Source organism: Hevea brasiliensis, chromosome 13 (assembly GCF_030052815.1).
Source record: "Hevea brasiliensis isolate MT/VB/25A 57/8 chromosome 13, ASM3005281v1, whole genome shotgun sequence".
Classification (NCBI taxonomy): Eukaryota; Viridiplantae; Streptophyta; class Magnoliopsida; order Malpighiales; family Euphorbiaceae; genus Hevea; species Hevea brasiliensis.
Genome location: NC_079505.1, coordinates 10,279,356 through 10,294,699, shown reverse-complemented (window position 1 = coordinate 10,294,699; position 15,344 = coordinate 10,279,356). Strand labels below are relative to the sequence as shown.

Sequence of the window (15,344 nt, the reverse complement as noted above, 5' to 3'; positions counted from 1 at the left end):
TTGGTGCACTTATGCTGAACTCCCTCACCTAACCACAAGATTTTCTGACCAAAAGAGCTCCCAATCACATCTCATGGCTGGTGGTGCATCTTCTAGGAATTCCCATGGCCAAGCGTGCGCCCTCCAAGCTTCTCATGGGTAATGGTGCGCCTCCTTTGGTTCCCATGGCTATCTCATAGCTAGGTGTGTACATCTAATGGCCAGGGGTGAAGTATTCTACACCCTTGAATGATTGTAATGATTTAGAGGAATTTCTTGGCATTTCTTGGCACTTGGAAGACAAATATGTTTGGCCTTGTATATGTTGAATTCTAATCACACATAATTGAACCAAAATTATCGAATTGAGTTCCTTAAGCATACTAAGCTTATCAATTCCATTTATGCACACTTGAACCAGAATTATCCATTTGAGCTCTTTGAGCATGTCAAGCCTATTAATCTCTACTTGAATCATTCCTTGAAGAATTTCCTTGAAACTTGGTGCTCTCATGATTGCATCATCCCCTCAATATTAATTTTAAGTTGTTATGTTTTAGATTTTTAAAATAATAAAAATAAGAGAAAGATAAAAATAAAAAAAAAAAATAACTATTTTGAGAGTAGCAATTATATAATTAATATAAATTAAATAAAAATACATGATTAAATTTATATTTATATTTTAATCTATAATGTACTTATAACATAGATAACATAATCTATAATTTAAAAAAAATAAAAAAAAAACTTTTTAAATAAATTAAATAGATTTTAAAATTATTTGTATTAAATAATATGATAATATAAAACTTCAAGATATCAATACAATGAAATTGATAATTTTATAATGATAATGCACTAAATTATAAAATATATTTTAAAAATTATCTTATTTTTTAATTTTATAAATAATTTTCTTTCACATTAATCTAACTATACAACTTCATTAGGCAAATCAAATTTATAAAAAAAATAAAATAACAAAGTTTGAATAAATTTAATTCGATAGGCTAACTTACATTTTTTATTAATTTATTTTAATTTTTAAATATCTTCACCTATTTATATTTTAAAACTTATTATTATATTTATTTTTTATTATATTAAATTTAAGTTAGCAGTTATGTTATTATTATATATAACACAAAACTTTCATAAAAATGTGATCCAATGAAAAATATAATATATATAATTTTAAATTAATTAAATTTTTTATCTATACAATTAATTAAAATAACATTAAAATTAATATTTTAATTAAATAATTAAATATCATATTTATAATATTATGATAATATTATATCACATATAAAAAATTAATAGAAAGTTATATATAAAAAATTAAATTTCACAAGTATGTGTGATGAGAACAATAACAAGCAACACACGTTAATTACAGAAAAAATAAAATAAAAATTCATTGATAAGAAAAAAAAATCCATATTATATAAAATTAAATTTTATTTTCATTACAAAATTCATTCATGACATTGCTACTAACTCCTCTATTTCAGTTGAAACTCACAAGAGACCTAAGATTTTGAAATTTAATTTTTTTTATAAGACTTTGAAATTAAACTAAATGATAATTTTTTAGTATTATATGATATTAATATTTTGCTAATTCTTAAAATTAGATTGCTATTTTCCATATAGAATTTATAAGTAACTCATGTTAATATAATCAATGGTGGTGGAAATTCAAATATATCCTTAATTCAAGTTTGTTGAATGACAATAAAAATTCACAGCTAAAAAACTTTATTTTTCTTGATCCTTCTCTTTAGATAAGTTTTGACAATTTCTTCTTAAAAATTATAATATCATTTTATAAGTTTTAAATATTTATATGTTTACAGCTACATTAAAGGATAAAATCCGTATATAAAATATAATTGTCATAAATTAAATATATTTATATACTTATATAATTATATAAGATTGTGTTTGCATGTATAACGCACGTGAAAAGAAAAAAAGGTCTTAGTAAATATATGCATGAAGTAAAATAAAAAGACATTACATGCCACCCATATGCCATAAGGCTAATGAGTATCCGCCTTTAGGCAATAAATTAGCCTAATAAAACTCAAAACTAAATCAATAACACATCATAGCAAACATTTACATTTACATACCACGAAGATAAAACAAGCATGTATCTCCTTTTCCTGGGATTTAATTATAGGTTGACTTACTTCTTCAGCCACTCTTTGATCTTGTCAATCAAATCTTGAAGCCAAAAATAAAGGCTAATGACCAAGAAGCCCAACCAGATAATCCCGCCAGTCAGCCAAGAGCTTCAATAGTATAAATATATATATAAAAAAAAAATTGTTAAAATCATGAAAAAAATAATAACCAAATTAAAGTGTATATATATATATATATATATATATATATATATATATATATATATATACACGCATCATAACAAACATTTACATTTGCATGCCACGAAGATACAGCAAGCATGTATCTCCTTTCCTGGGATCTAATTATAGGTTGACTGACTTCTTCAGCCACTCTTTGATCTTGTCAATCAAATCTTGAAGAAGGCAATAAAGGAGAATGACCAAGAAGCCCAACCAGAAAATCCCGCCAGTCAGCCAAGAGCTTCAATAGTAAATATAAAAAAAAAAATGTTAAAATCATGAAAAAAAATAACGAAATTAAATATATATATATATATATATATATATATATATATATATATATATATATATACTTACAAAGTTATTATTTTTTGTCTTTGTTGTTTGGTAAATATATCACCATCGTTGCCGCCGTCGTCGTCGTCGTCGTCATCATCATCATCATCATCTTCAAATAAATTAATTGTCACCCTTATGATGGAGTAAAATAACAAGAGGAAGAAGCCCAATCCGATGACGGAAATGCCAAACCCTATAGAAGTTGATAGAACTGCACAAGTGCCTGTCACAAATGTAATCACCATTGCTATCATTGCATAGAAGAGGCAACTGATGGCACATCTTATTAACCAATAGTATATTTCCACATATCCCAAAATCACCAACATAAAGTGGATAAAGACGGAACAAGTAGATAAAATCATAGCTATGGTATCTGATATGATAAATGCTTTAAAAGCCGGACTTTTGCTTAAGATAGGAGTTCCCTTCATTAAATTATTTTCATCACTTATATAACCACCGGGTATTGTGAACACTGCGGCAAAGGATACTGTTGCTATAAGTGCTGCAGCCACCAAATGAGAGTCTTTGGCTTCTTCAAATCGGCCTATCATATTTTTTTTTCTCCTATCTTCTTCTTTTCCATTATGAATTTCCTCATATGGTCCAGTGGCTTTTTCACTTTGTATTTTCCCCAGTGGTGTAGTGCCTTTTTCATTCTTGATTTCCTTCGATGCTTCAGTGCCTTTTTCATTCTGGACTTCCCCCAGTGGTTCATTGCCTTTTTCATTCTGAATTTCTCTCAATGATTCAGTGCCCTGTTCATTCTGAATTTCACCCAATGGTCCAGTGCCAAGGTCTTTCATCCATTCTAAAATTTCATTCTGCAACACTTTAAGAATATTAGTTACCTTGAAAAATAATTAGAAGCAAAATAAAATGTCATTTCTTTTGTACTATTTCTCAAATCATTTATACCACTTTTGCATTACTCGATTCAATATATTTTCTCAAAACTTAAAAGAAAGTTTTCTGGATTAATTATTATTTGCTTTAAAATATGTGAAAAATATAATAATTAGTTAAAAGATTTCTTTACTTAGCAATAAGATGTATCTCAATAGTATTGGATCATCTCCAATACTATAAATTTTTGAATTTAAACTCCTTCCAACTCAAATAAATTAAAAACAAAAAATCTTCTTTATAATTCTGCAAATTTAACATAATGGACCATATTATAATAGAATGGAATTGAATCTTGTTTGGGAATTTTGAGTTTGAAACCAATTGAAATATACAGTAATTATCACATAATTGGACGTCTATTGATCACAAATAGGAATATTGATAAATTTTCAAATTTATTAATTAGAAATTCGTATGTGATTAGATTGTTATTATGTTTTTTGTATTTTTTTCTTAAACATATAAATTTAATAATGTATTTCTTTATTCAATTCACAACTTCTCAATCAAGGAGTGTGCAACAGGTCAATTCCGAATAGATACGAACTAAATAAATTAAAATACTAAAATATATTTTTTAAAAAATCGAAATAAATTGAAGTAAAGAACTAACCAAATAAAATCGAACTAACTATTGATAATCAAATCGGTCTATCAATTACCAAAACAGAACAGAATAGACATTTATCAAGCATAAATCTTCAGGATTTCAAACCAAACCAGATAAAAAAAACCCAACTCAACACTAATAAAGATAAAACAGAAATGCATTACAGATAAAAAACCAACCTCAACAGAAATTTATCAAGAATAAATCTCCGGATTTCAAATAAAAAAAAATACAGATAAAAAAAAACCCAAATCAACACAAAAAATCAACAACCATCTATATATATATATATATATATATATATATATATATATATATATATATATATACTAAAAATAGTACTACTTAAGAAAAAAAAAAAAACTCTGCCTATGGGAGCTTAGAATAGTAAAGATAGCTAGTCAAAGTTCAGATAAAGGAGGAGGGTTGCAATAGGTTGACAGTTAGCATAAAACTCTAATATCTCTTATGATATAAAGAATCGAAGCCCTAATACAGAAGTGTGATAAATAGTAGTGGAAGAAGTGAGAAGGGGGAAGGGATGATCTAAAAAAACATGGAGGGAAGCAGTATTAAAGTACTTATATGCCTTGAAAATTGATATAGACTTGGTGTCTAACAGAGCCAAATGGCAAAAAATGATCTATAAAATCAACCCAACTAATTTGAGACTAAGAGTTAGTTGTTGTGGTTATTGTCAATGTTTTTATTTTTTTTAATTTGCAGCTTAATTATATTTTTGTGAAATAAAAATTCTATTTAATATTATAAATAACATAAAAGATTAATAAGGCATTATTATTCGTTTATAAATTCGCTTATTATTATTGTTATTATTATTAAAAGGCTCAAGTTTAGAATTTTTAATTTTTTTTAAAGGGTGCAGAGTATATAGAGTATTGGATTTGATTCCTCGCATTCATTAATATTGTGAAGTTCTCACTATTGTAGTGATTAAAAGAAAACAGGAAACAGAGGGGGAAAAAAGAAGTATAGTTAGTTCATATCATGTTTTGCTCCACGAAGAACCAAAAAAATAATATCTGTATTACGATGAGATAGATTTTAGTTGGCTGACCTTCTTTGAGGAAATGTATCTAGCAGGGATTTGATTGTGCAGTTCTGTCCAATAGGTGAACATATCAGTATCTCCTTTTCGTATGAAAGAAGACAAACGAGGATGATAAGCCTTATATAGATGGACAGGCGTATTCCCTTTAATATCTTTCCCATTTAAAAGGTAAATCAACGATGAATGTTGAATTGCTGCTTTCAATACCTCACTACTTTTGCTAATCACCGCATAGTGAAGAACATTCCAACCTTTAATGTCGATAAGTTCGCAGCAACCTGGAAATTTAGAAATGATCTCTTCCATTATGTCTTGAAATCCTCGACAGGTTGCAATGTGAAGAGCTGTCCTCTTTTGATATTTATCGGCAATATAAGCAGTAGATTTATCCTTCTCTAACAGCCTTTGGACCACTGAAGTATAACCTTTATATGCAGCATAGTGAAGTGGAGTCCAACCTTTTTCATCTGTTGCTTTTGCCAAGTTACTCTGTTTCTGCAATAGCTCGTCTGTTATTTCTGGAAGAGAGTAAACAAGACCAAATTAAATTCATAGTACTATAATATCAAAATCCTTTATTGATTATTACGTTTTTTTTTTTAATTATAAATTGGTAATTAATTATTTCTCTTTATTTTTAAATTTTCCATAACAATAATTAGATTTTAATATCATTAATTCTTGCTAATTAACTTTTTTTAAATTAAATTTTTATTATCTTTTAACATTAAAGACAACTTGCTGTTTAAAGTTATTATTATTATTATTATTATTATTATTATTATTATTATTAGTGTATGGAAACTTAATAATAAACACAAAGTAATATTGAAGGCTTAAAGGACAAAATATGAAAAATTTAAGGGCATGTTCACTTATGGAAAATTATAGTAGTTTTCTATAAAAGTTTTAAAAAAATTAAAAAAATAAAATTATGTTTAATTGTGTCAATTTTTTTAAATTTAACTAAGATTTGAAAAAATAGTAGAAGCTTTAATTTGCTTTCTAGTTTTGCTCTTTATAAAAAAAATAATAATTTTTTAAATGAAAAACAATAATTTTTCTATAATTAAAATTATATTATACTTTTTTATAAAATTAAATAATTCTTTAGCACATTTGAATATCATACTTACCGATGTGGTTGTGCATTGCTGCCGCATGTAAAGCTGTTCTACCATTGGGGCCATCGTAATGCAGTGACTTGAGATTTTTTAATAGTTCGGAGACTATCTCTTCGCATCCATTTTTAGCAGCTAGGTAAAGCGGAGTTTCCCCATAATCATTGGCAGAATATGTAAACTCATCACGAGCTTCATAACTCAATATTTCTTTGACGACACCCAGACTTTTTTTATTTCGTGCAGCCTCATGCAAGGCCGTTTCTTTATTTTTATTTGTCATCCTTAACATCTTCCTCACTGCTGCCATTTCACTCTCTCTTGGCCCTTCTCCGCCCTCTAAATCTATTTCATTGTGTGTTGAAGCCTTTGCCTGTTCGATTAGTTCTTTTGCTGCATCAGCATGCCCGTACCTTGCTGCAATGTGCAACGGAGTATCACCGTAGTCATTGCCCTTCGATAACAGTGACGGCCCTGATGGAATGCCAACTACCCCTTTTATAAACTCGGGGGATCTTTCACTTGGAGTGTTAAGGTAGACGTGCAATATTGTGTTTTTGTAAGGGGTAAGTAGGCTATCAAGATGACCTTGATAAACCTTGAATGGATCAAGCTTGCCTTCTGCTGCCGCATTGTGTAAATCGGCACTAATGTATTCGATAGTAGTATTTAAGTTTGCCATTTTAGCTTAGTTGCCTAGATAAGATGACACAGGTGAGAATATATAATGTGGAGTTGTGGAAAAAATGTGGGTTCGCACTTGATTAAATTGGGAATAGTTAAAAAAAAAAAAAAGTAGATATACCAACCAGAGCCTTGTCCTATCTCTCATGGTTAATTTAATTTAAATGCAGTAATGCCGTAATTTGTTGCACTAATGCCAAAATGCCAATAAAGAGGAAAAAAAAAAAGAAAAAAAAGAAAACTGTAACCGGTTGGTGTAGGTTGCCTTTTTAATTTCCATATTTGCTGGTGGATATTATTGTTCGTAGCAATGTTTTCAAACCCCCTCGATTATTAAAACGGTAATTAAGAGTTTAAAGTGGAATTATAATTTAATCAGTATTTTATTAAATATAAGTTAATTATATATTATAAAATTATCATTTTTTAAATGATAATTATAATGTATTATTATAATTAGTAGGTTAACATATTTTATGAATAACTATTAAAAATAAATTTATTAAATTTTAATATATAATACTTTTTTAAAAAATTCTTAAAATTTTTAGTTGAAATTTTAATTTGGAATATTAAAATTTTATGGTACAAATTTTATATATTTTTGAAATAAATATATATATTAAATTAATAGAGTAATTAATTCTAATAAATAATTATCTGGTAGATGTACTTTGATTTTAGTGCGTGTGTGTGTGTGTATATATATATATATATATATATATATATATATATATATATATATATATATATATATATATATAAAGAAAAATTAACAAAGACCTAATAGGAAGGTTAAATTCCCTATTCCCTTGCTTCTTCGATTTCTTGAAATAAAATTCTATTGATTCTTTCCATTCTTCCTCTTCTATTTCCCGTCCAAGAGAACAATGGCCACCTTTAAGGCTCAGGAGTGGTTTATCGACTGATATCTGAAGCAAGTAGTGGTAACAATTTTCATTTTTTTTTTTTAATGTTCCTATTAATCTATGCAATGATGTTACTGATGATATCTGAAGCAAGTAGTAGTGGTTTTCTTTTATCTCTATGGGTCAGATTTTATTTTTTTTTTTAATTTTGAAATAGGAAAAAATTGTTAAACTCAGACTCTATAAAATCATATGGAGAACAAATTGCATATGTCACTGAATTAATATATGCGCATCACACATCTCCCACCTAAAAAAAAATTAGAAATAGAATATTTTAAAAATTGAATTAGGAGTGGAAAAATTTTATTTCTAATGTGGTATTAATGATGACAATAAAATGAAAAAATTTGCCTGTTTTAAAATAGAAATGGAAAAAATTTCGTTTCTAATTAAAAAAATAAAAATAAAATAATTCTGCTTTGAATGAGAGGAAGAGATTAGTCAGTTTCGAATTAGAATTTAACTTTTTTAATTTTTAATAATAAAGAAATTTTTAAACATAAATTACATTTAAATATAGATTTTTTTTTTCCTGTTTCTAAGTCAAGGCAAAAAAAAAATAAATGGTATTCAGTATAAAATCATTTAGAAATAGAAAAAATAAAATTTGAATAAAATAATAAATTACAAATAAAAATTAATTACTACTAAAAAGTACTATTGCAAAGCTCTAAATTTTTACATAATTATTTTATATAAAAATTATAATATTTTATTATATTAAATGTTATAAAAATTTATTTAAAATTTATTAAATTTTTAATATTGAGTTTAATTTTTTTAAGATAATAATTTTTTTATTTTTAAAAATTAATTTAAAGACTACAATTTAAACTTTATAAAATTTTTTAAATTTTTTATAATTTTTTTTAAAATTAAATAATAAAATATTTATAAAATTAAATGATGGTGTATATAATAATCAGCATGTCTAACTAGATGAAAGAAAGTGAAAATTTATAATGTGGAATTATAGAAAAAGACAAAAAGATGTGGTTGTAGACTTGATTTAATTGGGAATGGCCCAGAAAATAGATATAGCAACCACAACTTTGGCCTTTCTCTCGTGAGTCATGACTAATCTTTAACGTGGGATAATGATTCACAATGGCCTTTCACTCACGAGTCATGGTTAATTTTTAATGTGGGATAAAGATTCACAGCGGCCTTTAATCCTTAATCCGGGATGAAGATTCATAACACTTCCTGTTCCTGCTCAAGTATAGTTATATGGTTATAATTTAATAATTAGTTATTATTAATTTAATATAAACTCAATTTATATAATTTTATGAAAAGTTGAAACTTATAATTAAAAATAAGATTTTAATATTATGTTAAAATTAAAAAGAGTATTGAGTAAATTATTATATGGTTATAATTTAATAATTAGTTATTATTAATTTAATATAAACTCAATTTATATAATTTTATGAAAAGTTGAAACTTATAATTAAAAATAAGATTTTAATATTATGTTAAAATTAAAAAGAGTATTGAGTAAATTATATATTAATTTATTTAATATAATTTTTTAATTATAGTTATTTTTTTATATATCAATAATAATAATTATTAATATTATTACTATACATTAATTTTATAATAACAAAATTAATATCATTGAAAAGTTTTTACTTTTAACTCTAACTTTTTATTGTAGTGACTTTATGTAATGCTTTATTAAAAAAAGTAGTTTGATTTTTTTTTTTTTTTTGGGTATAAATAAGACATAATCAGACACGAATCGACGGGGCGCCAAGACCCCTAAAATTTCAAAATTTTATTATTTAATATGGTGGCCCCTGGCCCAATATTTATGGCCCCCTAAAGTGTGAAATATATCTATCGAGAGTATTGACTTTGCCAAAATTATTCATAATGATTTATTATCATTGCAGTAAAAGATAAAATTTAATTCATTATTAAAAATTAATTTATTTTAAATTTTATTATTTAAATTAATTTTAAAATTTATATAAATTTAAAATTTTTAATTTTATTTGTACTTAAATTTTTATTTAATTAAGTTTTTTATTATAATTCAAAATAAAATTTTACAAAAAATAACTATAATAAAATTTTGATGGTTTTCAGATCGGACTTATAGAAAATTATATAACTAAATAATGGTAGATTACCACCAAATAGAGTGTGCTTCTCAATAAATAGTTAACTCAAATGATCTGTCAATACGATCAGATCTTTCAATTTGAAATTTATTGTAAGTAGTTTATTTTAAATTTTTTATATAAAATTATAATAATATGAAATTTTGTACTTTACATTTGCATTTGGTCTCCATTAAATGAAAGGTCTATATTTTATTTTTTATTTTTTAAATTGCACAATAATTGTATGCCTCAAGGTCAAAAAATGACAAGGCAGGTTATAATACTCAATTAATTTTATTTACAATAAATTATTATTTAATTATTGTAATTTATTATAATTAATGAGTAAATCCTTGTAATTAGTAATTCTGATGAGTAAATCTTTATATATTTATTTTGTTAATTAATTAGTTTTTTTTCTATCTAAATTATCTTGTTAAAGACATTAAAAAAAATATTATTACCTTATAACCATCACAGATTCATAACATTTATCATTTCTCCCTCCCTCTTATCTTTTTGCAATTTTGCTTCTCTCTCTCCTCAACGTAAAAAATTATATGATTTAAAGAAAATTTATATAATTAATTGTTTTACTTACGTGATTTTTTAGTGAAATAAGCAAAATTTCCTTCCTTTATATAAATCAGTGTATTGAGTAATATAATTATTTTGGAAAAAATTTATTTAAGAAAATGGATAATTTACACATTTTAATGAAAAAATTACAAACCATTTTAAAAAAATTGCATAATTAACTACCCACTACAATAAATGTTAAATTTAACAGCAAAAATTTTATTGCTAAAAGTATAAAATTTGTTGTGATATGTTTGTAACAGCAATACATCAATTAATGTATCTTATTATTATAAAATTATGGTCATAGGTATTTTACAATAAACTTATTATTGCTGTAAAAAAAAGTTATTATTGCGGTTAAAAATTTATTAATGGTAACAATAATGATTATTATATCTTTTTTATGTGCAATTAATAATAATTGCTTATATTATTACTATATGTTAATTTTATAAAAGCGACTGTAAAATACCGCTAATTCTAATATTTATTATAGTAATCTTATGTAATGCTTTATTAAAATAAGTAGTTTTTCCCTTCCCTTGTGTAAATACACTTTTCTAGCTAGAAACAATTTATATAAGAAAATAGATAATTTGCATATTTTAATGATATAATTATATGACTGAATGAAAAATTACATAATTTATTAAATTATGTAATTATCTATTAAAATGAGTAATTCTTTCTTTTCCTTATGTAAATCATATTTATCTGGATGTATAATTTAACATGAATAAAATGAATATTTTACAACAATCAATGAAAGAAATTTGCTATTTAATAAATTAGATATAATTTCTCATAATAATTTTATAAATAATTATAATATCTGACTAGATAAAATGACAGAAGAAAATGAAATTTATAATGTGAAACTGTGGAAAAAGACTAAAAAGTGTGGTTGCAGACTTGATTTAATTGGGAATGGCCATAAAGTAGATATACCAACCAGAACCTTGGCTTTTCTCTCCCGAGTCATAGCCTTTCTCTCATGAGTCAGGGCTAATATTTAATGTGAGATAAAGATGGGTAATCTTTAATATGGGATAAAGATTCACAAAGGCCTTTCTTTCATGAGTCATGGCTAATCTTTAATATGGGATAAGATGGCTAGTCTTTAATATGGGATGGAGAATCACAACACTTCCCTATCAAGTATAATTATATGGTTGTCATTTAATAATTAGTTATTATTAATTTAATACGAGCACAATTTATATAATCTTATGGACAGCTGATTAGAGAGAGTATTAAGCAAATTATATATTAATTCATTTAATATGATTTTTTAATTATTGTCATTTTTTATATATCAATAATAATAATAATTATTAATATTATTACTATAACTCCGCCTAAGTAGTTTGCGCTTAGCCAGTCCTAAACCCGGATAAAGGAGAAGGGTTGCGGTAGGTGACAACCAGCGTAAAAACTTCGTCACATCTTATGATATGAATTCAAATGATATAAACGTTGGGGCATCCTCTACTTACAATGCACTACATCGGAGCCTTGGTGTAGTGAGAAATATGCAAGAGTGTAGGGCGTTCACTGAAAACGACGCATTATGCTGATGCCCGAGTGTACTATTAAATGAGCAAGGGTTCTCACATCATGGACGAGTGTGGATAAAGAAGTTAGTCCATAGGACAGATAGTATAACAGATAGTGGAATAGAACACCAGATAGGTATAGAGAATAATAGAAAATATCATAGAAGGAGATCAATTAGGAAGGAACATGATAAGAGAAGAATCAGGGTTGGTACTTGGAATATTGGATCACTTACAAGAAAATTAATAGAGCTTGTGGATACCTTGGAAACGAGAAGAATGAATATTGCTTGCATTCAGGAGACTAAATGAGTAGGAGAGAAAAGTAAGGAAGTGGGTAATTCAGGGTATAAACTGTAGTTTACCGGAAAGGAGATAAATAAGAACGGTGTGGGCATAATCATAGACAGGATAATGAAAGACGTTATAATAGCTGTGAAAAAGAGTAGAAGATAAAATTATACTAGTAAAGCTAGTAGTAGAAGAAGAAATAATAAATATAGTTAGTACTTATGCCCCACAAATAGGACTAGATAGTGAGAGTAAACAAAGGTTTTGGGAAGATATGGATGATCTAATGCAAAGCATACCGAATAAAGAGAATGTTTTCATCGGTGGAGATTTAAATGGACATGTAGGAAGTGATAGACAAGGTTATGAGAATGTTCATGGAGGTTTTGAATTTGGCAACCGAAATGAGGAGGGAAAAAACATTTTGGATTTTGCTATGGCATACGACCTAATACTAGCAAATACCTACTTTATAAAAAGAGAGTCACATTTAGTGACTTTCAAAAGTGGGCAACATAGAAGCCAAATTGACTTCCTCTTAACCAGGAAGACAAATAGAGCTCTATACAAGGATTGTAAGGTCATTCCGGGGGAGGCTTTAACAAGTCAACATCGGTTAGTGGTCTTGGATGTCAAGTTTATGAACAATTCAAGTAAGGTTAGAAGAAATAGTGTAGCTCGAACAAAGTGGTGGGAGTTCAAAGGAGTAAAGTAAGTGAAGTTCAAAAATGAGCTTCTCGAGTCCGAAGCATGGAAGCTAGATATGGAGGCCAATGGTATATGGATACAGATGGCATCAAAGATTAGAGAAGTAGCTAGAAAAGTACTTGGAGAATCTAGAGGACATGGACCACCCTCAAAAGAGAGATGATGGTGGAATGAGGAAGTACAAAAGGCAGTGAAGAGAAAGAGAGAATGGTATAAGAAATTACCTAAGTGTGATAATAATGAGGCACATGAATAGTACAAGATAGCAAAGAAAGAAGCAAAAAAGGCAGTTAGTCAAGTAAGAGCACAGACTTTTAAAAAGTTATATGAAAAACTTGGAACTAAAGAAGGGGAGAAAGATATTTATAGATTAGCAAGGAAGAGAGCAAAGAAATGTCAAGATCTCAATTAAGTTAGGTGCATTAAGGAGAAAGAAGAAAAAGCGTTTGTGAAAGATGAGAATATTAAAGAAAGATGGAGAAATTATTTTGATGATCTCTTTAATAATAGTTAAAATGGTAATAGAGTGAATATAGACTACAGAGCAATAGAAAAGAATGTAAATTATACTAGAAGGATTAGATCTTTAGAAGTAAAGAAAGCACTTAAGAGAATGAAAGTGGGTAAAACCTATAGACCCGATGGAATACCAATTGAAGTATGAAAATATTTGGGAGATATGGGAGTGGCATGGTTAACTAAATTATGTAATATGATTCTAAATTCAAAGAAAATGCCTGATGAATGGAGGAGGAGTATTTTAGTAACTATTTTTAAAAATAAGAGAGACATACAGAGTTGCTCAAACTATAGGGGAATTAAACTCATGAGCCATACTATGAAGTTGTGGGAGAGAGTTGTAGAACATCGACTATGTCATGACACTTCTATCTCTCCCAATCAATTTGGTTTCATGCCTTGTCGTTCAACTATGGAGGCTATATTTCTCATTAGAAGCTTGATGGAGAAATATAGAGATGTAAGCAAAAATTTATATATGATTTTTATCAATTTGGAGAAGGCTTATGATAGTGTTCCAAGAGTTGTCTTATGGAGAGTGTTAGAACAAAAGGGGATATCTATTAGGTACATACAAGTGTTGAAAGACATGTATGAAGGAGCAACTACTATTGTGCGCACAATGGGAGGGGACACAAGAGATTTTCTTATCTCAGTTGGATTACACCAAGATTCAGCTGTAAACCCTTACCTTTTTACATTAGTTTTAGATGAATTAACGAAACATATACAAGAGAGTATCTCTTAGTGCATAATGTTTGAGGATGATATAGTTCTGATTGATGAGACGCAAGAAGGGGTCAATAGAAAGCTAGAGCTTTGGAGAAGTACTCTAGAGTCAAAGGGCTTTAAGTTAAATAGAACGAAAACAGAATACATGCATTGCAAGTTCAGTGAAGGCCAAACTAGTGATAGGGAATGAGTTAGTTTGGATGGAGTGATACTGTCCCAAAGCAATCACTTTAAATATCTTGGCTCAGTCCTTCAAGTAGATGGGGGATGTTAGTTATAGGATTAAAGCTGGATGGTTGAAGTGGAGATGTGCCACAAGAGTTTTATGTGATCGCAAGATTCCTAATAAGTTGAAAGGAAAATTTTACAGTACAGTGTTGACCTCCAATAACACCGTGGACATTGACCTCCAATAACAGTGTTGGATAAATTCTAAGTATCTCCTCTATAAACTGGGGAGGTCTTCTACTTGGAGTGCTAAGGTAGATATGCAATATTGTGTTTTCATTTGGGGAAAGTAGGCTATCAAGAGGTGGTCGATCATTTTCGAATGGATCAAGTTTGCCTTTTTCTGCCGCTTCCCGTAAGTTGGCATTAATGTATGTGCAAGTTTCCATTTGGGGGTGTAGCTGCCTAGATAAGATAACACAAGATAAGAAAATGAGAATATATAATGTGGAAAAGGGAATGTGGCTTAAGACTTGATTTAAGTGGGAAATGATTAAAAAGTAGATATATATGGCAGCCACAGCCATGGCCTTTCTCTCATGGTTAATTCTACAACACAGCTAGTTTCTACGCAGTTCAATGCCGTA

At 27.5% G+C, this 15,344-nt stretch overlaps 1 protein-coding gene across 1 annotated transcript; it reads right to left on the bottom strand.

The window, feature by feature from the left end:
* Positions 1-1,953: 1,953 nt before the first annotated feature.
* On the bottom strand, positions 1,954-7,093 carry LOC131172048 (ankyrin repeat-containing protein At5g02620-like). The gene is made up of 5 exons (XM_058132992.1): positions 6,427-7,093; positions 5,297-5,808; positions 2,715-3,523; positions 2,428-2,598; positions 1,954-2,282 (listed from the first exon to the last, which is right to left on the bottom strand). Exons 1-4 carry the CDS (start codon positions 7,091-7,093, stop codon positions 2,481-2,483), a joined length of 2,106 nt encoding a protein of 701 aa, XP_057988975.1. The 3' UTR covers positions 1,954-2,282; positions 2,428-2,480.
* Between the last annotated feature and the right edge of the window lie 8,251 nt (positions 7,094-15,344).